This window comes from Emys orbicularis, chromosome 3 (assembly GCF_028017835.1).
Source record: "Emys orbicularis isolate rEmyOrb1 chromosome 3, rEmyOrb1.hap1, whole genome shotgun sequence".
In the NCBI taxonomy this organism is placed as follows: Eukaryota; Metazoa; Chordata; order Testudines; family Emydidae; genus Emys; species Emys orbicularis.
The window spans coordinates 108,128,611-108,154,528 of NC_088685.1; the positions used below are offsets into that span (position 1 = coordinate 108,128,611).

General features: G+C 41.0%; 1 protein-coding gene across 1 annotated transcript in view; it reads left to right on the plus strand.

Annotated features, from left to right (window-relative positions):
- Positions 1 to 25,918, plus strand: part of ARFGEF3 (ARFGEF family member 3) — a 123,664-nt gene that overhangs the window by 81,211 nt on the left and 16,535 nt on the right. Inside the window, exons 11-25 of the mRNA XM_065401811.1 lie at positions 1,026 to 1,138; positions 2,000 to 2,910; positions 7,069 to 7,235; positions 8,255 to 8,420; positions 11,786 to 11,893; positions 12,305 to 12,520; positions 12,741 to 12,851; positions 14,451 to 14,601; positions 15,557 to 15,871; positions 17,096 to 17,229; positions 18,962 to 19,107; positions 20,634 to 20,813; positions 21,518 to 21,662; positions 22,981 to 23,103; positions 25,269 to 25,366. Coding sequence (XP_065257883.1) covers positions 1,026 to 1,138; positions 2,000 to 2,910; positions 7,069 to 7,235; positions 8,255 to 8,420; positions 11,786 to 11,893; positions 12,305 to 12,520; positions 12,741 to 12,851; positions 14,451 to 14,601; positions 15,557 to 15,871; positions 17,096 to 17,229; positions 18,962 to 19,107; positions 20,634 to 20,813; positions 21,518 to 21,662; positions 22,981 to 23,103; positions 25,269 to 25,366 — 3,084 coding nt within the window. The remainder of the gene's footprint in view (positions 1 to 1,025; positions 1,139 to 1,999; positions 2,911 to 7,068; positions 7,236 to 8,254; positions 8,421 to 11,785; positions 11,894 to 12,304; positions 12,521 to 12,740; positions 12,852 to 14,450; positions 14,602 to 15,556; positions 15,872 to 17,095; positions 17,230 to 18,961; positions 19,108 to 20,633; positions 20,814 to 21,517; positions 21,663 to 22,980; positions 23,104 to 25,268; positions 25,367 to 25,918) is intronic.

The window sequence follows — 25,918 nt, forward strand, 5'->3', positions numbered from 1 at the left end:
CCCCTGTGGCCTTATGACTTCAGTCTTTCTTCCCATTCCTCTTGTTCCTTCATTCTGTTCTCGGGACACTGACTCACAGGGCCACCACCCTCGAGTGTTGCTCCTTCCCAGGAACTAATCCATCCCTGTAGCTTTCCCAAATCCCCTTATTTCTGGCTCTAGACAGCTACTCCTTCTCTCCTTGACTACCCTCAACTCCCTGTTTTAATTTCCTCTGTCAGCCTACCACACCCTCTCCAGATGTACCAAATGAGGGCAATCACCTCCCCGGGTGTTCATTAGCTCCCTTTCCTAGGCAGATATTCTTTACCAGCCCTGTCCTGGGCCATTCACCTTGGGTAATGGACCAAATCTCCTTAAAGGGCCTAGTCAACCTGTAACAGGGTTCTTCATGCCTGACACGTGTATCCCATCCTCTTGGTTCCCTCTCCCGAGAGAGGCACACTACCTCCACTTTTATCTCCTGATTGGAGTTAACAAGAGCCACTACCTGCCACTATGAATCAACAGAAATTCTTCTGCATTTTTATGCAAGATCCTAGCACCTAACAACTGGGTGACTCAGCAGATGATCCCCCCACCCCATCTTGCCCTCCCTGTGTGGGGTCCTAGATCTGTTATACTATCAAAGATGTTTGCTTTATGCTTAATATTTGATTTGTCTCCTATGCAGTTTCTCTGCATTTACTCTTTTGTCTGTACAAAAGTACAAAGTGAAATGCGTTTGTCTTTTGTATTTTTCCGCTTATTTTTAAAGTGTTGTAAAGCATTCTGTATTTGATTCATAGTTCAATATATGCGGTTTCCCCAGGTCTTCCTCTTTTTTTAAAAAGAAAAGAGAGAAAGAAATGTAGCCTTAATAAATGAAATAAGATATATTTTCCTTTGATGTGACCTGTCCTTTGGCAGTGTTAGTAGCTCAGCTTCCCCTTGATCCAGATTACTCCATAGAACAAAAACTCATTTATTTAAGCTGCATATTGTTTAGATAACCCTTGGGTAACTTGGGTTTTCTTTTCTTTTAGATACTAGGTAGTCCACGACGGATCTGTGATTTGGCAGGACCCTGCTCGTCTGAACCAGAATCCAGAAAGAGGTCAATCTCGAAAAGGAAGTCCCATCTGGATCTTCTCAAACTGTATGCTTTATTTCCTTCTTTAGCATCTTCTCTTTTAGGTGTACACACTTGTTACAGTTGAGTATCTACTGGAAAACCACGGTACCAGGAACGTACACAAATGAGAACCATGTAAACTTCCTTCCTAGTTAGAAATGCTAGTGAACAGAGCTGTGAAAACGGAGGAGGAATAAAATGTAGTAAAGATTAGTTTCTTAGGACCAGATTTTCAAAGGTGTTTATGTAACTAAAGATACAGATAGTCCCACCTAGTGGAATTTTTTAAAACACAAAAGCAGGCTAGGTACCTAACTCCCTTGAAATCCTAAATCTACTTAAATACCTTTGAAAATCTGGCCATTAGGTCCTGACCCTGAAAACAATTATGCACATGCTTAACTTTAAGCATGAGTAGTTCCATTAGATGTTAATGGGGCTGCTCACAAACTTAAAGTTAAGCACATACAGAAGCGTTGCAGGATCAGGGCCTACAACAGGCCATTGTAGCTCTGAATACACAAGAAGAGCAGATCTGTTGAGTTAGAAGGTATCATTTTGTATGGGTGCTTTTAAAAATAGAGACTCATTTTACATAATTTTAGTTTTAGATCTCTTGATTTGCCATTTTTAAATCTAAGTTAATTACTTGGGGATATTTAATTTTTTAGTATTTATTTATTTTAAATTCAAGTTCACCTTGAAAGGAACATCAAGGTGGTGATTTGCCATGAACAGTCTTGTAGGACTATTCCACTGTCTTTTTTTTTTATTTCTGCTTATTATGAAAATGGATGATGTATGTTAGCAATATCAGCTTATTCTAGGAATCTGATTAATCAACTAGAATAAACTTCATTTATTTTTTTTATTTTGAAATTGTAGTATCATGGATGGGATGACTGAAGCTTGCATAAAAGGTGGTATTGAAGCATGTTATGCCTCCGTTTCTTGTGTCTGTGCCCTGCTCGGGGCATTAGATGAACTAAGCCAAGGGAAAGGCCTTAATGAGGAACAGGTCCACCTGCTTCTCCGACGCCTGGAAGAATTGAGGGATGGGGCTGAGACAAGCCGAGACTCCATGGAGATCAACGATGCTGACTTTAGGTGGCAGAGGCGCATCCTGTCATCGGAACATACCCCCTGGGAATCGAGAAATGAGAAAAGTCCTGACATTAGCATTAGTGTTACCACAGATACTGGTCAAACCACTTTGGAGGGAGATATGGGGCAGACTACTCCAGAGGATAATCCTGAAGATCAAAAAAACTCTCTGCAGTCTCCAGCTGGCCAAGACTTTAAAGAGATTGGCTGTAAAGAGCCAGAATCAGAAACAATAGAGCAGCCAGATGTGGTTCAAAGGAGTCACACCATCGTTTATCCAGATATAACTAATTTCCTGTCGGTTGATTGCAGGACACGGTCCTATGGATCCAGATATAGTGAAAGTAACTTCAGCGTTGATGAACAAGATCTTTCTAGGACTGAATTTGACTCATGTGATCAATATTCCATGGCAGCAGAGAAAGACTCTGGGAGGTCAGATGTCTCAGACATAGGGTCTGATAACTGTTCCCTGGCTGACGAAGAGCAGACCCCAAGGGACTGTCCAGGTCATAGGTCCTTGCGTACCGCTGCTCTCTCTTTGAAATTATTGAAGAACCAAGAAGCAGACCAGCATAGTGCCCAGCTGTTTGTACAGTCCCTTGAAGCTCTTCTTCCTCGACTTATAACACTCCATAGTGTAGAAGAGGTGGATTCAGCGCTCCAGAATTTTTCCTCGACCTTCTGCTCAGGTTTGAAAGCAGATATTTACTATGCAATCATCATGCAGTATGTTTGAAGAGCCTCTCTTCTAATAAGCAATCATAAAACACTTCTAGAATAGGCAGGCTGATGGTGTACCAAGCATATAAATGTTCCTTTAAACAAACTATTGTTCTTTGGAGTGAAACAAAATTATCCAAAGTTTATTGAAGTCAATGAGAGTCTCTCCATTGATTTTAATAGATGGGCCCTAAATCAATAAAGGAAGAAGATAAATTTTGATGTGGTAGCTAAGTTTCCCATTATATTGTACTGTTCATCAAAAGAGCAGAGTGGGGTAAAACAACCTTTTCTGAGAAAGGAGAGCTTTGAATCTCATATTCGCATAGGGATAAAAGGGGCATGAACCCATCTCCTATTTTAAAACTGATTAAATATAGCTTGCAATGCACCTGCATTAGTATTAACAATTCAAAACCTCACAAAGAAGAAACCAAAAGTCTCACAGTAGTGAATTTTTAAAAGGGTATCTGTTCCTATTACTACTCTATATGTTTCCTAAACAGACTCTTGTGCCACAGCAAGTGCAAAATAGTCAAGGGGCATGGGCATTAAAAGAGGTCAAATAGTTACACTTAACTTTTCAGGGTGAGGATCTTTGGGAGTTTGATCTTTGCAAATTAAACAAAAGATGACCAAGTGAAAGCTGATTTTTCTATTGAAAATATACTTTAGGCTAGTATAAATATTTTCTATTTGTAGAGAGATTTCTTTATCCTGACAATGATCCAACATGCAAATGTTCATTAAAACATATATTTCTCTGTTTCTTAACTGATTTCGCCACAACAACCTTTACTCTTGGTCCTCTCTTTTTCATTCATTCATTCATTCATTCATTCTGTCACACACACAAACTCAGAAATGATGCATTATATATCCTCAGCCCAAAGAATGTAGGCCAAAGAACCTCACCCAATAACTTCTGCATCAAGCCCGTACTTTCTGTTTGAGCTATAGCATCTCTTTTAGAAAGGTATCTAGTCTTGACTTAGACTGCAAGTCCTGGAGAATCCACCACACCCATAGCTAAGCTATCACGATGGTTAATTACTCTCGCTGTTAAAAATTTTCACCTTATTTCTAGTCTGATTTGGCCAAATATTAAAAAAAAAAAAAAAAAAAAAAAACCAACAACACTCAACAAGTCATAAAAAGCTCCCAGGTATTTTTTACATGGGAAGAAGTATCCTGATATTTTCATGGATCCATGGTTGCATATTAGCAAGGAAAGTTGTTGTGTCCTTCCAACACCTGTGTGCAAGTCTCAGTTGATGATTCAGTGTTTAAAAGATCTGTTGCTGTTTTCTTTGTGAAGGTCACAGATGGAAAGCTTAGCTTCCATAAAGAACCCAGTTACTAAGCAAAAGATGTGACCGACAGCTACAGTAGATACAGTTAAATCCATTAAGTGTGGATGCTAACAAGCTAACTTGTGAATATTCAGTAAATCTGTGTTTCAACAGAGAACCTACATCCTACCTGCTTTGTTCCATTTATATTTTTTTATTATGCACTGGGACAATGCAGTACAGTATTATTTAGAATAGTGTCTTTCATACCAGCTATGTCCCAAATTACTTATACAATTATAGAATTGAAAAACAGCTGAGAGAGCATGAATTTATGAGGTATAGAGAAGGGAGTACAGATGTGTTTTCAGACGAGATTTGAAAAAAAAAAGATGTAAAGTCAGCCAGGTAGAGAGATACAGGAAAGGTAAGAGTCAGAAATATGTCATTGGGAAATCTTATGATTACAATTTTAATCTTTTTTTCCCCCAGAAAAATCTTCTCCTATTTGTTGCTGGATCAAAACAGTGACAACGAAAACTAATAGCACTAAGTTGGGTGCTTGTTTATACAGTATAATTTAATACTTCATTACCAAAAAGCTCTCGGCACACAATCTTGATTTAAACAAAATATTAAATCTGTGTGGTATGACTTCTGTGACCTGTCTATACAAATGAATTGTTGTCCACATCCAGACAATGAGTTAGTTTGTTATGGGTGCAGCTTTTTATAATTAAAATTAGTAACCAATATTCCTTAAACGCAGACACAACTATTTTCAGAACAGTACCAGGGAGTTAATTCTAACAAACCAGACATCATTGTTTGGATAGTCAAGCAAGACAGTTAGCACAGCTTATCAGTCATCTATCATATTCTGTTAGTGGCAGGGTTTTAAGGTGTTTATGCCTTGCAGATAGTTCATGAATGCAGGCCTACACATTAGCTGCTAGTTTCCTTTTTGAGGCTGAGCATCTGCTCATCCATTCAATGTACGTGAGGGAACTGCCACTTTCCCATATTTTAGAGGAATTGGTAACTCAGAGGGTCAGATTTTCAAACACTTTGGGCACACAAATGCATACCTAATTTGCATGAACGCTTAGCCATTTTCTTTTGCAAATTATTGCACTTTTAATTGCAGTAATTGTGCACATTGGTTTGGTGTGCAATTTTGTATGCATTTTATATGCAAAATTTTGTGCCTAAGATAATAGTCCATATTTTCTTTAAAATATCTCTTGAATGCCTTATTCTTTCATGCATCTGATGTATCTTTTATAAGCTGACCTTAAGTTGCAAATTGATATATTGTAGCTGCAAGTTTTATTATCATGGTCTCAATCCACCAAAGCACTTAGACACACGCTTAACTTTAAACACATGGGTAGTTCCATTGCAATCACTGGGACTACTCATAGACTTAAAATTAAGAACATGGTGGAGTGTTTTGCCAACCTGGGGCCTATTACAAGACAAGAAAAAGATTTCTGCCAGGTGTGACCACAGGAATATCAAACATTCTCCCCCTCACAAGTAATGTGGAAATCTTTGTGGACACAATACGTGTCCAGTCCCATCACTCCTTTTCCACACACACCACTCCCTTAGACAGTTATTCATTTTTTAGACCCACCCGTGAACAATTATTCACTTTCTAAATCCGCCCTCAAACAGTTATTCACCTTATCCACGCCCCCAAAGTGACGTCAATGGAAAGTCCAAGGAGGCAGCAGCACAGAACTTTCAAACCCTCACGAGGCAAGAAAATCATTATTTTTTTTCTGTGTGTGGTTTTTTTTTTTTTAATGTTATGGTTTATTGTATCTTTTTTTTTTTTTTTTATCTTGTCTAAGAACAGGCATGATCTTTATGGTGGGAGGCGTATACTCGCAATAAACCACTGGGTAGTTATCAAATGACTCAGCTTTGCTGAAACGTATAACCAACCTCAGAAGCGGTTTCTTGCTTCATATCAAATACTCCTCTAGGATGATCATTATCCCTTAATCAATCAATTAATATTCTATAAGTGGAGTTTAACAACAGAGGTGAAGGCCCTAAAATACTGTGGCCATCTATAGTTTAAAATCAAAAACAAGGATTCAGATAAATATTCCAGTTACTTGACTTCTGTTTTCCTACCAATAAGTCAACTAATTAACCCTGAAGAACATGTATAGTTCTGTCTAATATCTGCCTGAGAAGGAGGGATAATGCCATTATGAAAATGGTCAGACAACATAGTTACATATAAATACGTAACACACCTGATTTTCAGAGGTTCTGAGCAGTCACAGCTTCTGTTGAAGTCAAGTGGAGTTGGGAGTGCTTTGCACATCTGAAAAGCAGCTGTTTATGCTACTTACATGAGCTGTCCAGCATTTGCTGACAATTTGAGGTGTGCCAAGTTCCAGCCACGTTAGCACCAAATATTTCTCCCTGTAATTCTAATTTTAGGTCAAAGAGTGGATGATGTTACAGGGCTTGATCCTGCAAGGTGCTGAGCACTTTGCTCCTGATTTTACAGAGCATTTAACATGTGCTTAACGTTAAACATACCAGTTGGTATGTCTTGGACTAGTCATATGGTTAAAGTTAAGCACATGTTTAAGGACTTTGCTGGACTAGAATCAGAGTGTTCAGCACCATTCAGGATCAAACTCAAGATAGCAATGGAGAAAAATATTGATTATATTAAATGTTCACGATAGACACATATAATATATATTCATTACTACTGAAAGGCCTGTGTTTTACTAGAATTAGGTTACGATTGTTCCAGAGCAAAATCTATTTGAAGTGTGAGGGCTCACTCTGCCTTTTCATTAGATATGATGTTCTCACCAGGATTTGAGGGGAACCCCAATTTCAGCTTCCAGACTCTGATGAATGCAGACAGTATCTACATGGTCTCGCACTACACCCTTCTGCTCAACCTGAAGTTATCCAACTCTGACTACTACAGGAAGAAACCTTCCCAAGCACCTGTGTTGCAGGTGAGTGAGGAATATAGAACAAACCATGGTGAGAAGTGTAAATTTCTGTGGGTGGCTGACGATGCAGTATTTATTTTATTTGGAGCAGCTGAAATATGTTCATTTCCTATCAACCATTTGAGAGTAGGCAGAGAAAGTAACCTGATACTTTCAAATCATGAAGCTACTATAAGCTATTCACTAAATTTGACCTAAATTTGAAAATCATTTTTGTTACACACACCCCAAATGCATTTTTTTGATGAATAAACTATTGGTCAAAATAAATTCACCTAGCTCTAGTTGGCATCATTTGGGGCAGGAGGGGGGAAACAGTCCTTACCAGTAATATCAAAGAGTATTTCGATTCCAGTGATTATCAAAACTAATCCTTGAACATTATTAACATTTCCCATATGTTTTTTATCAGTTATAATAATTCAGTCCTTACAAAATTTCCATTGAAGTCTCTAGGGGGTGGACCCCTTGCACCAGGCCTGAACTTGGCCTTGTGTTTCACTGGGAGTTTGGCCTGAGTAAGGACTTCAGGAATGGGCCCTGTCTCATTAAGGGCTTAGTTGCTAGTGCAGAGCTATGGAGAGCAGCAGGTGTCATCACATCTCCCTGCACTCGGGTCCTACTCAACAGGCTGACGTTGAGGGTATTGGACCATGGCCTGCCTGTCTCCCACACCCTTTTTGGGTCTTGTACAGCCCAGGAGAAGTATTGAAGGACCTGTCCCACCAATTCCCTCACCACAGGAACTGTAATTGTGCCTGTCTCCTACATGAGCTGCCACAAAGAGAGTGAAAAGCTCCTTGCACCATCTCGCTTGCCGTTGTCCAGGTATGTATGGGCCAGGCACAATCTAGTCCTAGGTCAGTTCTTACTCTTACAGAAGCTCCATACCCCCATCCTTTTCCTCCTCATTTCTTCATCAGTCTGATGCACTCAGAGAGGAGTAGTGGATCTGCTGGCTGAGGCTTACATTCTGGTGACTGACTGTCATATTACATTTGGATTTGTATTGTTCTCTGCAGAAGGAGTTTATGAAGCAGGTTCAGGCCAGTGGAGTATTGATGGTGTTCTCTCAGGCATGGGTTGAGGAGCTCTACCATCAGGTACTGGAAAGGAACATCCTGGGAGAGGCTGGTTACTGGGGAAGCCCTGAGGAGCACCGTCTTCCGCTCATCACCATGTTGACCGGTCAGTATTATGTTACCATGGCCATATGAACACAGTATTATGCTCATAACAGTACAGATTAATTTCTAAATGCATTCTGCAGATTCCTAAAATATTAAATACTTGAACATTAGGCTTCATTCAGTTACCTGTAGATCAACATGCCATAGGGCTAAAATATGGTCTTACTAAAATGCCAGTGGAGAAGAAATTGGATTCAGTTATGGCACATATCTGGTTGTTTAATCTGGATCAGACACTCTGTATTGAAATCCTGGATCAAATTAAAAAAATACCTGATAGTACCTTGATTCCCTATGGCCCGTGTGACCAAAAACTGAATAGACTCTGAAAGGATTCTTTGTTTTGTTTCTTTTGTTTTGTTTTGTTTGTGTTTATGGCAGTGCTGCAAGCCCCAATGCAAAGTCATGAACATTGGAAAACATAATTCCAACGATACATTCAAAATGATGGGGTCTAAATTAGCTGTGACCACTCAAGAAGGTGATCTTGTAGTCATTGTGGATGGTTCTCTGAAAACATCTGCTCAATGTACAATGGCAGTCAAAAAAGCTAACAGAATGTTAGGAACCATTCAGAAAGGGATAGATAACAAGACAGTAAATATCATAATGTCACTATATAAATCCATGGTATGCCCACACCTTGAATACTGTGTCCAGTTCTGATCGCCCATCTCAAAAAAGATATCTTAGAATTGGAAAAGGTACAGAGAAGGGCAACAAAAATGATTAAGGGTATAGAACAGTTTCCATATTAATAGAGATTAAAAAGACGGCAACAGTTCATCTTGGATAAGAGACAACTAAGGGAGGATATGATAGAGGTCTATAAAATTATGAATAGTGTGGAGAGAGTGAATAAGGAAGTGTTGTTTACCCCTTTGCAGAACACAAGAACAGGTGTTACCCAATGAAATAAATGCGCAGCAGGTTTAAAACAAACAAAAGGAAGTACTTCACTTCCCAAAATGCACAGTCAACTTGCGAAACTCATTGCCAGGGGATGTTGTGAAGGCCAAAACTATAACTGAGTTAAAAAAAATTAGATAAGTTCATGGAGCATAAGTCCATCAATGGCTATTAGCCAAGATGGCTAAGCCTCTGACTGCCAGGTGCTGGGACTGGACGACAGGTGATGGATCACTCAATAATTTCCCTGTTCAGTTCATTCCCCCTGAAGCATCTGGCACTGGTCTCTGTTGGAAGACAGGATACTGGACTAGATGGACCATTGGTCTGACCCAGTATGGCCCATTTTATGTTTCTAATCAGAATCAGGGCTCAATTGTGCTAGGCAATGTAGAAACATGCTGTATAGGAATGTTCACTAACTGATTTGAATGATCAGAGCATGTTGAAAGTAGCTCTGTAGCTTTGTCAGAGACATTATAGGGACAGATCCTCAGCTGGTGTAACTGAGCTTGAGGGATTGTTTCCGGCAGATGCTGAAATGATCCTCTTTTGATATCTTGGAATCAATAACCTACTGCTGCTCCAACAATCTGTCAGCAAAAATATAAATCTAGGATTTGTGTCCAGAACATAAAGAACATGCCCTAGTGGACCAAGCACTGGACTGTAGGAGACCTGGGTTCTACTCTTGGCTCTGCCGTTGACCTGCTGGGTGATCTTGAACAAGTCACGTCCCTCCTGGTGCCTCAGTTTCCCCACCAGTAAAAACAGGAGCAACAACACTGACCGCCTTTGTAAAGCACTATATAAGATCTAACTGTTGCTGCTGTTCTTGCTGCTCCTTGGCAGTTCTGTCCCAAAAAAACTTCCTTCTCCATTCATCAATTTTATTAATAACTGATTGAAGTCAATGGAGCTATTTCAATTTACACCAGAGAAGATGTGTCCCAGTGTTCTATAGAGTTTGTCTTCTACAGAATTCAACGGCATTTGCCTCCATAGTAGCAAGCTGCCATTATTGTTCAAAAAATGTATAGTTTTGGAAAGAAGCCAAAGGGGCTTTTAAAACTTGACAAGCACATGTAGGTAAATACTGATGAATGGGAAAGGAAGCTGTGTAACTGCCTAGAAACAGTGTGGTTCAACGCACCAAACTCTTTTGTCACTGCAGGTCTCTCAGGGGGAATCTTTTGAAAAGAGCATTCCATGTTCTTTATGTTCTGGGCACACATCCTAGATTTGTATTTTCACGGGCAGATTTTTGGAGCAGCAGTAGGTCACTGGTTTCATGATATCCCAGCAACGTAATGTCAGTGTACCCAGGGCTCTGTACAAGCATAAATGCTGGGAGTCTGAGCCTGCAATTTTTTCACTGATTGAACTCCCATTGACTTAGATTGATACTATGCCAGGGATATGCTGAAATGCTACTGCTGAGACATAACTCTGCTAAGAAGCTAAAAGACCAGGACTCCTCTGACAAACACTTCAGTGCTCCCTTTAATTTCCCTAGAAAGAAAATTTAGGATGAATATTGTGAAGGAGGTGGGGATGCCTGTAATATTGTATCAGTATTCTACATTCTGTTTCAGTGTTATGTGCAATATGATTACACGGGGCTCATACATGTAGGGGTTTCTTGTATTAAGGAACAATAACTTCAGGTAGCCCCATTTACTGGTACATAAAGGACAGGTGTCATTCATTCTAAGGTTTTACCTCCAACAATGCTGACTTAGTCATCCAGCTTGTAATAATGGGGGAAGGGCTGGAACATAAAACTTTGGGATGGATAAAAAGGCAGCCCCCAAAGGCAGAGACTGCTGGGGACCAGACTGAAACCCAATCCTAAAGTTTGGAGTGTCTGGGCTAAACTACTAGCCCTACCTAAGCCTATAGGTAGGATAGCTATGCATGTACATCTTTCGTTGTGTTAAAAACCCTTTTCTCTGGTTATGTTTTGTTCCTACTGTTAAGATTAAACAATACTTTGTTTTGAAAAGGCTGTTTTGGGTCACTGTGTTACCCTGTGTTACCCACTGGTCCCAGTTCCCAAAGGGAAGGCTTGCAGTACCCAAATCCAGATGGGCCTGCACCCCAAGCACCCACTTAGAGAGGCTAGCAGAGTCAAAGATGTGGCTTACCCTGAACTGTGACTAACACCAGGAGAAAATTTCCTATCAGTGAGGTCTACTGGACTATGGACCAAGGAAAGTGATGGATGCCCTTCTCTTTGAATCATTTAAAATTGCACTGAAGAGAACACTCAGGGATGTAATTCTTATTTACCCGAAGGCCCTCATTAAGGTCCCTTCACACTGCCAGAGACATATAACTGAGAATCAGACCCTTAAAAATATACTATCAGAAATTCTGGAATTCTCTTAGTGCAGTGGTTCAATATGAAATGTTCTTCTGACCCCATATGTGTGTGTGTTTATGGTCTGGCAGACATTGATGGCTTGGGGAGCAGTGCTATAGGTGGGCAGCTGATGGCATCTGCATCAACACAATCTCCTCTCACCCAGAACCAGAAGACCGATGATTCTGTTGTGGCAGGTAGTGAGTCTGTATTGTGTATGTGTCCACCATTAGTAGGCGTATAATATACAGTAGGACCCCATGGAATTTATTCAAGTGTGCAAAGGCTTCAGACAAACGGGGGACTAAGCCCAGTGAAGTTATACCATGGATTAATTTAACCTAATGTGCTTAAGTTTTGTAATCACAGCTGGTGCTGCAGCAGGCTTTAAATAGTTTAACTGTGTTTTCATATAAAGTAAAACACATTCAAGAACAAAAGATCAAACATTTAGAATGTAAAGTGGCCTAGGTCAGTAAAGTCTATGCACTAGTCAAAAGATCAGATGATCCAGCAAGTAGAGAAGGAACGGGGCCTGATTCCCCCTAATGACAAAGCAGCAGCTGTTTCACTTTCCAGGAAATTGATGGATGCATTTCTTGCTCCAGGTGTTGCTTTTGCCCGATACCTTCTGATTGGTTGCTGGAAGAATTTGATTGATACCTTATCCACACCTTTGACTGGTCGAATGGCAGGAAGCTCCAAAGGGTTAGCATTCATCCTGGGAGCTGAAGGAGTCAAGGAGCAGAACCAGAAGGAGAAAGATTCCATTTGTATGAGCCTGGATGGACTGAGGAAGGCAGCCCGGCTGAGCTGTGCTCTAGGTATCAGTATGGACTGAATTCCTAGATGGATTCATGTAATTGGATGGACCAGTGCATAGTAAATGTTCTTAAGGGGGGGGGGGGGGGAATTTGGGAAGCAAACTGGGAAGCACGGTAAAGCTGGTGTAGAAGCCCTGTTCGTGATGCTGTCTGATGGTAAGATTGCATAAATCCAAAATGAAAATGCTGATTAGACAATAACTGTTGTGCCTCTTTGTAGGGGTTGCTGCTAATTGTGCATCTGCCCTTGCCCAAATGGCTGCTGCCTCCTGTGTTCAAGAAGAGAAGGAGGAAAGAGACGCCCAAGAGCCCAGTGATGCTATAACTCAAGGTAGCTACTATTGGCCAAGTAATCCTTATTATCTAATGTTCCTTATAGTAATGACATTGTAAGGTATTTTGTTATGGGAAATGTAGGGATGGGGGGATTACATTGCCATGCAAATATATGGGAAGTACATCTACCGGGGGAACCATTAGTCTCACACAGACTTCACTGTACCAGGACCTTGTTATTACTTCACACTCCATTTTATTCTGTATAAAACTTCTACTGACTCAGTTGAACACCATTAAACTCAAACTGTATTTTAAAGTTTCATCTTATAAAGTTTGGGGACACAAATGCAGCCATAGTGGCACCTGAGTAATAATAACTTATAAAAACTTACATCTTGTGTATCCGACACTACCGTGAGTTCAGAAGGACCCCAAAATGTGCTCAGTCTTACTTATTGTCATGACATTCACTCAGCTTGCTTATTTACATATACATCCTTTACCATCACACATTCTCAGATGTTTAAAATTGCCTACCTCTAAAGTGTATTAAGTTAAGCTTGATGAAGTTGAAAAACTGTAGTAATGGGATAAAAAGTCTGTCACCCCTAGTATCACAGGGGTAGCCGTGTTAGTCTGTATCCACAAAAACAACAAGGAGTACCCATGAAAGCTTATGCCCAAATAAATCTATTGGTCTTTAAGGTGCCACTGGACTCCTCATTGTTTTTGTCACTTCTAGATTACTGCTTCAAAGCCAGTCCAGATCGTTAGTGACCCAAAGTTGTCAACCTCACATGTTTACTTGGTGGCCTGAGTGAAATGAATTTGGAGACCTCACTCCAGTTCCCACTGGATAGAAGTTCATGACACAAAAATGGCCATCACAGCTGGCCCTAAGTGGCAGTCAGCAGAGGCCAAAGACTGAATAGGTGTGAGAGTGAAAACCCTCTGACCCCTAGAAGAGAGCCATGGAAATGACACTTGGGGCATATTGGCCGATCAATATGGGGGAAGTAGAGCTGGCTGGAGGATGACCATTCTGTTTCGTGACAACTTTCAAGATTTCAAAATTGGAGTTTGTTCCACCTTGGTACAAACACATACCTTTCCAGTGCTTCAGTGAAAAGGAATGGTGTTGAAACGTCTGTTTTCTGATCAAAAAGATCAGGTTTTCGATTTGGGTCTCTCTTGCTTATCAAGTGACCCAGGAGTCCACCCTGGACCTCAGAGACCTTTCTGTCATGGAACTTGTCAAATCTAATACATCTCTATGAAGCATCTCAGCTTCAGTGAAAAGACATTGTCAAAAATTATTCCAACCAGCTGTAGAGGGAAGCTTGCATTGTGTCTTGCAATGCTGTGTCTGTTGTGAATAACAAGAAGATGTGAATCTGTAATGGAGTCAGTTTAGCACCTTCCACGAGCAGTACATTCTCACACATACACACAAATAAAAAGGGATTTTTTTTTTTAGCATGTACATCCGAAAAAGGTGTTTGCTTTTATGTTTTGCCTAAAACGCCATCTTAATATAGATCTCTTTCATATTGTAGTCCTCTCCATCCCCACCATCTCTGGAACAAATGTTTGTTTGTTTGTTAAGTGATGGATGTTCTTAAATAATATTCTTTTATTGTTAACGGGACAGTGAAACAGAAAATGGAGCAGAAGCTGGAACAGATGGGGAAAGTGCAGGGAGTCTGCCTGCACCCTGCTCATGTTTTGTGCATGGATGCCATCCTCAATGTGGGCCTGGAAATGGGAAGCCACAATCAAGACTGTTGGCCACATGTGTTCAGGTACAGGAATTTACCAGCTTTAGGTCAGAAAATTTATTTTAACAGAATCCAACTCCTGCTACCTCGAGCGAGAGAGAAATAAATCTGTCTGCATTCACTTTATCATTCTGGGAGGTGCTCCAGTGCCACACACACAAATAGTGGACCTAGGAGACTGAGTACAATTCAGTGGGTGAAAGGGGAGGAGATTTTTAAAAGGGCCTAAGGATAATCTTAGATACACCCATCTGAGTGCTTTCCAATCCTTAATATATTGATCCTCACAGCACTGCTGTGAGCCAGGGCAGTGCTGTTATCCCCCATAGTACTCACAGAGAACTGAGGCACAGGGGAGTTAAGGCCTAGATCCTCAAAGGGTATTAAGGCATCTAACACCCCTTGTGCCAGGACACATAGGAAGCCTGCGGCAGAGCAAGGAACTGAACCCAGGTCTCCGGCGAGTGCCCTATCCACCAGGCTATCCTTCCTTTCTAAGGTCATTATTGAAAGTCCAGGCATTTAGGGGCAACAAACCCCAGCAGGCACTTCTGGAAGTCTCCCCCTCAGACTGTAAATAAGTGCACTATCCCCTTCAGAGAAATTCCAGGCCATATGACATAACAAACCTCCACTTGCCTGGCACCAGATAGGCTGGACTCCATAGGCCAGGATGGCTCCAAAGCAGACGTGACCACCTGCCAGTGGTCTCCATTACCATTTTCTGGTAGTGGGATTCTTTTCGCTTTTATGCCCCCCTTTTAATGTGATTGGCCTACATCAATATGCGTTTTCTAAATGATTAAACTAGCTGCAGTGACAGACGCTATTAGAGACCAGTAAAACAAATACATTGGACTTCATTATTCTACAGATGTTTCCAGATTACCTTTAAGGAGCGAGTGCAGTGCAGGACCAAACAGTTCTATAGTGACTGACTCTAGGGATTCACAGTCCATCTTGTCCGATTTGTTCTCAGGGTGTGTGAATACATCAGCACTCTGGAGCACACCCATTTCAGCGATGGCGCATCTCAGCCCCCTCTCACTATAACCCAATCGCAGCAGGTCACAGGAGGGTTGCAGGTGGATTATCCGTCTGCAAACTCTCCCCAGGAACTGACCCCTGAGCAGGAGACCACCCTGAGCAACAATCCCGTCATCCAGCCCGTCTCCATCCAAGACCTCATCAAGGAGGGCAGCAAGGGCAGAGCTTTCGACTTTCGTGGAGGCAGCCTGCTAAGTGGAAGCAATGCTGCCAAGGCTGTCCTCATCCTCTCCACGCAGGCTGACAGGTATGGATGGCAATGTCTGAAACCTGGTTTTGGCTTCTCAGAACCTCTCCTGAGCCTTCCTGTAAAGTAAAGGGAACAGGCTGCCAGTTCTGAACCTTACAAATGTTTATGCCATTCGCTCAGCAGCCAATGCTATAGTTGAGGTGAGGTTGAGATTTCTATTAACACATCCTATTTTCTCATACTCGTAACATGCTAAAAAAATAAAAATCTCCTTTTTGCTGAAATTTTCCATGCTTGGGCTCCATCCCCAAGAGGAATGTATTTGTATATTATCAGCAAAAAATAGTTAATGCCTGGCAGCGTATTTCCTATGCAGCATCATTTTTTATTTCAGAATTGAAACACTGTGCACAGGACTACAGAATAATACAAATGCTTAATAGCGCTCTTCGTTATATAGGTGTGATTTTTGTAATGTAACTTCACTGTGGACCTCAATAGGTGCCTGATCCTATCCCATTCAAGTGAAGGAGAGTTTTTCTGTTGACTGAATGAGAGCAAGATTAAGCCCTGGCTGTCTCGGTTTTTGACTCTGCTGTTAGGGAATTTCACTGTGATATCAGTCAAGATTAGTGTTGTGATCTCCTTTTTTTAAAATACAAAATAAATAGAGAAATTAAAAACCCAGTTTTATATTAATGTAAAGTTCAGTTTGCAGTTTTAAACTACAATCCTAATTCAGAAAATTCAGAAGCTCCGTGGGAGCTTTGGATGTGCACTCTTGCTGAAAATCCCACCGCTTGCTTAGGTGCTGAACTTTAGGCTCCCGTCTCTGAAAATTTAGGCCTAAATTTCTCAAAGTAAGATTAATTCAGTTATTAATACATATATATGGGGCTTGCTCCTCAGCTGGTGCAAATTGGTGTAACTGTGAAGTTAATGGAGCTATGTCAATTCACCTCAGCTAAAGAGCTGACCCATGTCATATTTTAGCTATTGGACCAATTGTGGCATTAAACCACTAGATGTATTTTGAGGTGGGATTAAGAATGGTCTGTGCCACAGTTAAAGTCCCAGAAAGAGTTCTTGTTAATTTTGGACCCCCCTGCTCTTCCTCCCCCCAAAAATAATAAAGCTGGTGAATCAAAGTGGACTCAGTAACACTATGTAAACTAATCTGCTGCTAACACTGGCAGGGTAGGTGAGGTTCTTCAATGCACATAGAAACTTTAACCTCCATGGCTCATTTTCAAGTTACATTCTCTGCACTGTTGCTTACAGGCTATTTGAAGATGCTGCTCACAAGCTAAACCTGATGGCACTGGGTGGCTTCCTATACCAGCTCAAAAAAGCTTCTCAGTCCCAGCTCTTCTACTCAGTCACAGATACAGTTGATTACTCCTTAGCAATGCCAGGTAAATCTACTAAAGGCCTCGTAAGGATTCAGGTGTTTCTTGTATATTTTCTGCATTTCCTACATGATTTACTTTGTGTTCATTTTGCTACAATATGCCCAGGACAGATAGCTCAAAGGCAACAATAAAATACAGAGTTCAGTGTAAAATCCCTCTGTAGAGGAATTGCAAAGCATTTTCAATAGATAGCTACAGTCCCTGACCAAGAGAGCTTTCAACTTCTGTGGTACAGCACCTAGCACAACAGGGCACTAATCCTGACTCAGACATCTGGGTGCTAGTGTAATATAAACATTAATAATACATTTTAAATGTCCTTTAAGATTCCAAATTAGTAACATCTATGGGCTAAATTAAGGTGTGAGCTAGATGGCAGGTGTAGGTGACATGTCACTGAGTGGGTATACATGGCAATAAGCCATGAGTGGGTTGTAGACAGGACCCAACAGGAGCTCTCAAGATAAAGCGGGGGGGGATATGTTCTCCAGGTTTCTCCCTGTGTGTGGAATCCACCCCTCTGTAGCACAAGGGCTGTGCAATACTTAAGTCTCCCATAGGTCTTCAGACTGGGCATAAGGACCTGATCAAAAAGAAAATTTTCCATTGACTCAAAGAACTTTGGACCAAGATCTAAATGAGGCTTGAGTGGTGCACAGGATTAGCACAGTTCCTCTGCAAGAGGGTGAGTTTCACCCCGAGTGAATTCAGATTGTGTTTTGTGCTACTTTGCATTGTTCCAGAATGACACTCAATTTGTTATTTTCTGCTCGTACGTCTTCTCTCTACAGGACTCAACAGCATGTATTACTTTATTATTAATAAATGGTCTCCCTCTTTGTTCTGTACACAGTGTTCCATCAACAAATGTTAGTAATAATAATTCCATTTTAAAGATTCATGCCATTAATAATTAGCCTAGTGCACACAGCTGCTTAAATATTTGTTTTCAGTGTCAAAAAGAGGTAACCTTCCTAATTATATTCTCCATTAGAGATAAAAGCAGGGGCATCCTTTTGAGCCAGTCAGTGATGTGAATTTCCCAACATTTTGAGAGCAGTGGGAGATTAAATTCTTCGTATTAGGATGGTTTTCAAAGTGTTGGGGAATTAAGAATATGTACTGTCTGTTGGAACATTCAGAGTATGTTTTTAAGTTCTCTTTGTCCTGAGTTCTTCAACTCAGTAAAGATAATTTATAACCTTCCACTACTAAGAAAATAAAGAAATTGTAGTTAATACTCTTCCCTGTAAATGTTACCAAAGGCTTCTAAAGCCAACTCGTTGTACTCAGGATGAATCATAAACCACTTGCCCACTTAGACTGCATATTTGCCAGTACTGAACATTATTATTTATTGTTATCATTGATTTATTATTTTATACTTCAAGTGTTTCCACTTTAAAAATGCATTTGAAAAAATCCACACTATTTGAAGCCAGTGAGACATGCCGAAGCTGCATAGCTGTGTAAGCTGTTCCTACAATGTAGGTCCTTTTCTCAGTCTATTCCTATGCTTTTTGCAAGCACAGACTTCTAGCTATGCTGAATTTCTTTCTGGACTGGTCTTGATGTGTATGTAATTAAAATCAAATAATTTGTGACCAGATCTGAATTCAAACCCAGACCTGCAGATATGAAATGCTGCAGATGCCTAATTTCTGTTAATTACCCCTCTGGTCATAACAATTAATTTTCACGTTTATTTACTTAATGCACCTTATTTTTCTTGTAGGTGAAGTAAAGTCTACCCAGGACAGGAGAAGCGCACTCCATTTGTTTCGTCTTGGGGATGCCATGCTCAGGATTGTACGGAGTAAATCCCGCCCATTGCTCCACCTCGTGCGCTGCTGGAGTCTGGTGGCACCTCATCTTGTAGAGGTGAGAGAGCGAGAGAGAAAGAAGAACCTGTGGAACTCACAGCTACAAGATATTATAAACGCACCTTACTTAGAGATATTCAGAAAAAGTTTGAACCTATAAATGACTAAAGCAGAATATCTGCAGTTATACTGGCTAGAATAACACCTTAAGGGTTATTAAACTTCTTCATTAGCTAGAGTTAGAGTTAAGAAGAAATATGCTCCTCTTCTTATGGAACAGTATTGCACAACTAGAGATCGGTACGTTGTGGGCACTTTCGCACTTACCTCTCAAGCATCTGGTAATTGCTACATTTGGAAACATGATTCCAGAGACAGACCATTGGTCTATTTCAACATGGCAATTCCTATATTCCTGTGGAAACTAGTTGTGCCTAAAATAATTGAAAACTGTTCTATGTAATGGAGCTGGGTTTCTTGGGTGTATGTCATTCACATGAATAAGTATGTGTGCCTGAACTTTGTTTATGTTAATGAACATGTCATCATGCGTTCAGGTTTTTAAGGTGCACAGGAAGCACATTTCTCAGGTGTTTAAGAGCTACGATAAAGAAAATATTTGAAGTCAGGTGTTAAGGCCTGTTAAAGTATCCATAGTGGTATGTTTTGACTGTACAAGTGGTTTTAATTTTCAAAATGACTAGTGATTTTGGATGCCCAGCTTGAGATACCTTAAAGGGGCCCAATTTTCAGAAACTGCTGAGCACCCGCCTTCTGATATCCAGGCTCCTTTGGATGCCAAAATTAAGACATTTTAAAGAGTGAGACTCCCAGAATCACCTGTCGCTTTCAAAATGTTGGGTCAGTATAGTTCTCTTTTGGTGAACTTTGGCATAGGTGAAAGCCTAAGGAGGAAACGGCTGGATGGAGTGAAGGGACTGAGCTTAGAGATGCCTGGGGTAGTCCCCCAGTGTGGAATAATTTTCTGTCCAGATTCACTCCAGCTCTTGCCAGATGAGCGGTGTACTGTTGACAGCATGCCATTTCTTTTTTAGTATACTTTATTGCTAGTCATTTTTATTGTGCTATAGGTAGCCAGTTCCAAACAGATACCAGGTCCCTTTCCCAAGACGCTTTTATTCTGGAGTCTAAGAACATACTAAGTACAGTACTTATCCATAAATGGCCTTTTAAGAAAACATTATATTTATACAATGAGAATGAAGAATAATTAAATCTCTCATGTTAGCCATTCAAATAAACAGTAATCTGAAAACGCTGGGAAGATTGTAGACCCTTTTTTTAACTTTTGAGTTTAGTGCTTTCTTTGAACTCTCAATAAATCTTCCTGCGTCTCCAGAATACTAAGCATCTCGGATCCACAGCTCCTTGTTTTCCATTGGACAGTCACTCTGTTCGTTCAAGCAGGACCCTCTGGTCACACTATGCTGGAGCTATTTTTGGAGCTTGGCACTATCAAGTTGCTACTTCTGCCTCCCCCAAAACAGCCTAATTGAAAAGCAATTTTTTTTCCGCTTGGCCAAAATTCTGGTATTTCTTCCTTCATCCCTTCTGTCCCTGTAGGCTGCCTGTCATAAGGAGAGACATGTTTCTCAGAAGGCTGTCTCCTTCATCCATGATATCCTCACCGAGGTGCTGACAGACTGGAATGAGCCCCCTCATTTTCACTTCAGTGAGGCGCTGTTCCGCCCCTTTGAGCGCATCATGCAGCTGGAGCTGTGTGATGAGGATGTCCAGGACCAGGCAAGTCAACCCTGATGATGGTGCCTACACCCTTTGTGCCATACAAACAATGAGGGCGATCTCAGGTGTACACCTAGTGGCTAGAGTATCTGCCTACTTTCCTTTAATGGGGTGATATCTCTCTTCGGGGTTTTAGAAGGGTCCTTTTTCCTTAGCTATAGCACCAACACAAACTGTGGTAGACAGAGCACAATTATTTTTGTAATAAGCTCCTCTCTGTAAAAGGAGCCCTGACCATTGTCACCCCAGTGCAGTTCAATACAGTGGCTTTTCTACAGTGCAGTGTATTGTTGAGCAGTACTATATTTTGCTCTGCTCCTTTGTCAGGACTCACCTCAGGTTCAAACTACTACTTTTACGAGGTCAGGGATTCCGCCTAGTATACACTGTGCATTAGAGCCACATCTTCAAAGAGGAGGCACATCCAATTGCAGCCAAGAAGCACTAGGCTTTTGGAATGTATGCCTGGTGGTTTAGCTGTTCTCTTTCCTTAGAGCAGGAACATGGTTATTCAACAGAAATCCACCTCCAGTCCTATAGATGTTAATGAAAAGTAACTTTCTCTGAAAAAAACTATAGAAAAATCTACATTTTTCAGTTACTTTTGTAGATGTTTGTACGGTAATTTCTGTTAGTCATTCCTTCCACCTGTTCTACTGGGTGGGTTTATGTTTGTAAAGTTCTCTCTGCTTTGCCTACAACAGGTGATCACGTCTATAGGGGAGCTGGTGGAGGTGTGTTCCATTCAGATCCAGTCCGGGTGGAGGCCCTTGTTCAGTGCATTGGAAACAGTGCACAGCAGTAGCAAGTCAGAGCTTAAGGAGTACCTTGTTGGAGAGTATTCTATGGGTACGAGTTTTCTCTGTTGCTTGTTTGATATATCTTTGTTTCTTCATCCCATTATCTCTAGGACATAATAAATAAGTAAATAAAAATACTACCATAATCTACAATAAGGGTCCAAAACAATCCATTGCAAAACTCAGTAGTGTCATTGCAGTGTGTTGGGTCCTTACTGCAGTACTCTACAGTATCTAGAATATTTTTTTAGTAAGGGAGAAAACAAATGTAAATCTCTGAATACTTTATCCTGTGATTCCTGTCAAACACTAGCAGACACACAGGGGTGAGAGAAAGAGGACGTTAACAAAGCTGTTCAGCAGTCTGCCTGAGCCATGTTCTGCTGCTGGAACATTAGGTCCATCAGGTTCCTCTGCGGTTGTCCTACTGGAGGAAAGAAAGATGCTTATTATAGCCGTCTCTTGTCTATGCACTCAGGCCAGGCAGCCTACTTTTTGCCCCCAGTATGAAACAGGTGCTCCTGTAAGAAGAGGACTGTTAGCACTAGAAGTGTTGGGCAGATGGTGAGCAAGCTTCATCTCACATAACACTAACACATAACCCCTAAAGTCTAATCTGTAACAGTCGTGGTATATCAGTCCCAGATCTCTCCTGAACACAGCATGTCAATTTTATGGCACTTATATGGAGAAATAGCCATTATTCTGGCTTTTGATCAACTTTATAGGTATTTTAAAATGTTTTAAAGTAAAATATAGGCATGTATTATGTGCCTGCTGGAATCTAGTCTTTCAGATCCATTATGTACATTAGGCAGGCTTTAAAAGGCGTATTTTCAACTCAGGAAAACACACCAGTTTTGCCTCTGTCAAATAGCATCAAGATTGTGAATGTGACAGCCACCATGTCGGCCAGCAACACCAGGAATTGAACCAGGGACCTAAACCAGAGCTAAAAGCATGAAGTGAGCCCAGCCTGAGCTAGATAGCTGGGGCAGATCTGCTCTAGGAATTATTTTGGAGGAGTTCTTTGGCCTGTGTTATACAGGAGGTCACAAAGGTGCCTTCTGGCCTTGGAATCTGTGAAACTGTGACTCACTCCTCTGCTGATCAGGCACAGAGGGGAACCTGTAAAACAGTCACCAGTAGGTTGCGTGAGTACCCTCAGGTTGCTAGTCCCTTGGGAGCCGGGAGAAAAGGAAAGTAGATGCAGCTTCCAAGGCAGTCACAACATTTGCCTGTCAGAAAGTTGCCTAGCAATCACAGGAGAGGTACGGTACACTCAGCTGAGCTAGGGAACCTCAACTTATTAAATAAATAAATAAATAAATAAATAGCTGCCTTCATCTCCTACTGCTCTCTCACAGGGAAATGCCAGGCTCCAGTTTTTGATGTTTTTGAAGCATTTCTCAACACAGACAACATCCAGGTCTTTGCCAATGCCGCCACTAGTTACATTATGTGCCTTATGAAGTTTGTCAAAGGACTGGGTAAATATGATTTTTCCTTTTTTTTCCCATTAAGCGCAACCTTTCTGTGGTGGGGGTGGGAGGGTTATTCTGGAAGAAGTGACTTTCGTTTATTATAAGGTACAAAATATGCTTGGAGAGAGGTTTAGCAGATGGTAAGCAGGGGTACTGTATAAAAGACACCAAAATAAAAGGATTATTCAAAAACACTTTTGATGCTGTTGGATTTTAGGGCATGTCACAGCAACAAAGCTTCAGCCATCTAATTATTAATTTTTTCTCATTTTCACTATGACCTACCATACCCCTATATAAATACTATAGAATTCTACAGTACAATAATAGTCCAGAACTCTGCAGTCACGGGGCTGGGGTTGGATTAGCACAAAGAACACAGTAGCATTTTTTCATAAGGGCAGTTTTCCATTCAGTGATCAAAGCCACATTTTTTCCCCCAGTCCCCTAGCAGCAGCGTTTGGCACACAAACTGCCAAAAATCTGCTGGAACCTTCAGTAAGAACATGAGTATCACAGGTAATAACAATCTGTCAGCAAGATTAACTTTTCTTTTCTGATAGTGAGGGTAAAGGAAGTGGGAGAGAAGATAGGGTATGCCAAGTCAAGGTGACCCTGTACTTTGATTGTAGTGCTTGGAGAAATTTCAGAACAAAGGCAAATTCGGATGGGTTGTTCTGCCCTCTTATTCACATTTCCCGTCTTGCTTTGATCATTTAAAAAACAATTGTCAGAAATTCTAAGAAATTATGGAATTGATTCTCCTCCTACTAATGTAAATAGCAAAATGCCAGGGGAAACTGGATGGGGCCCTACTTTCTTCTTTTATTTAACTCTACCTTTAATTCATAAATGATGCAGCAACTTTGTGCCTGACCCCACGCACTAAAGTCAATGGGAGTTTTACCACTGACTTCAGTGGGCGCAGGGTCTAGCCCTTGAGGAGGGGAAGGGAGTGGAACTTCAATTATTTGCTACTTTATTGAGGAAAATTAAAATTGTATGCAAAGAGCAAACTGGTAAACGCTGAACCTGGCTGTCTTCAGAAACAGATGTTTCTCTGGGTGGTTTAAAAAATATGTTTTCCATTTGGTGAGAAGGATTTATCAAAGGGAAAAGAAATGGATATTTCTTGTTTGTAAAATTGTAATGGACAAATGGAATTCCTACTCTATATATCAAATTCTGAATTTTAACGAAATGTCTCATTATATGTAATATTTACCTACAAGTGTTGGTCTAGTTATCTGCAAATATAGACCATCAACAAATGTTACTCGGGTTTTGCTGATACTCCGTAACAAAGGAAAGGACATTTATTCATTAGGGGTTTGTTCCAAAGCTTACCAAAATCAACAGATGTCTCCCCACTGGCTTCAATGGGCTTTGGATAAGGCCCTAGATCTTGTGCACCTACAGTACAGTGCTTATGAGGAACCATATTTTTAACAATAAAATATACACAGATCTGTTAATTTGCTTTAACTACTGGAAAGCACCTGCACCTTGCAATAGGCACTGAAAAGTTTAAATAAAATTGTCTAAAATTCCTTGAGGAAAAAAAAACCCAATTTCTCCCATTATCTCATTGACAAATTCATCTCCAGAGTAACTGCTAAGTTAGGGAGACACAGTGGTCCAAATTTATCCCTGGTCGCACTCCAGTGACTTCAGTGGAATTACAGCAGGTTTGAATTTATACCTACATGAATCAAAGATTTGTCACCTCCCTCTTAAACACTGTGGTCATACTTTATATTAAAGGTACATGTATAAATAGTTCATGAATGAGAAATAGATAATATGATGTGTGTGGTATAGATGGTTATAAGCATGTCAGTTGAAGATGTTGTAGATGAATATAAACTCCGGTTATAATATAAGTAACCTATGGGATCTATAACCATCTGTAATTAAATTAATTATCCATTTATTAAAGTGCTTGTAAATGTACTCTTAATCTAAAGTGTGACAGCCATTATTATGTTGTTCAATGGGAGAAGTCTCCCCAAACTCTTTGGACTGAGGTCTAAAGGCTGCATTTATGGAAAGTGTAGTCAATAGCACATAATAGCCAGATTGAATGAGAAATATGTATTGCATAACTTTTAATGCTGTGTTTACATTTCTTTTTTTCCCCCTTCTCCTTCACCCTGCCCTTCCACCCCTAGGAGAAGTGGATTGTAAGGAGATTGGTGATTGTGTGTCAGGATCTATGTCTACAGACTTGTGCCTTCCTGCTCTTGATTACCTCAGGAGGTGTTCTCAGGTATGCCTAATGATCACAGAGAGCTACAGACCTGAACTAGAAAACCACTTCTAGGTTTCTTGACTCACAGCAATCATTGGAAATGTTTGTATGCACATAATAGAATATTTTATGTATACAATCTTTGAGGCAAGCTTAGTGGTAATATCCTGCACTGCCATAGAGGAGGCCAAGGGTCAGTTCTTTATTGGAGTTTCTTATTCTCTTGGCTAGCTGAAGGGGGCAAAGCTCAGGATATGGTAGACTCAGTCCTGAGGAGAGAGAAATGGATTGTATGCTCTGTGAATGAGCAAGATATGGTACTAGCAAGATCAAAGGTGCATCCAGTCTTACTCCAGCAACCAGGGCCGGCTCTGGCTTTTTTGCCGCCCCAGGCAAAAAAGCCTCCGGCCGCCGCCCCCTGTGGGGGGGGGGGGGGGCGGCGAGCCCCGGCGGGGGCTCCGCTCTCCCGCCGGGGGGAGGGCGGCCGGAGCCCCGGGGCGAGGGTGGCGAGCCCCGGCGGGGGCTCCGCTCTCCCCCCGGCGGCCGGGGGCAGGGCGCCGGGGGGGGCAG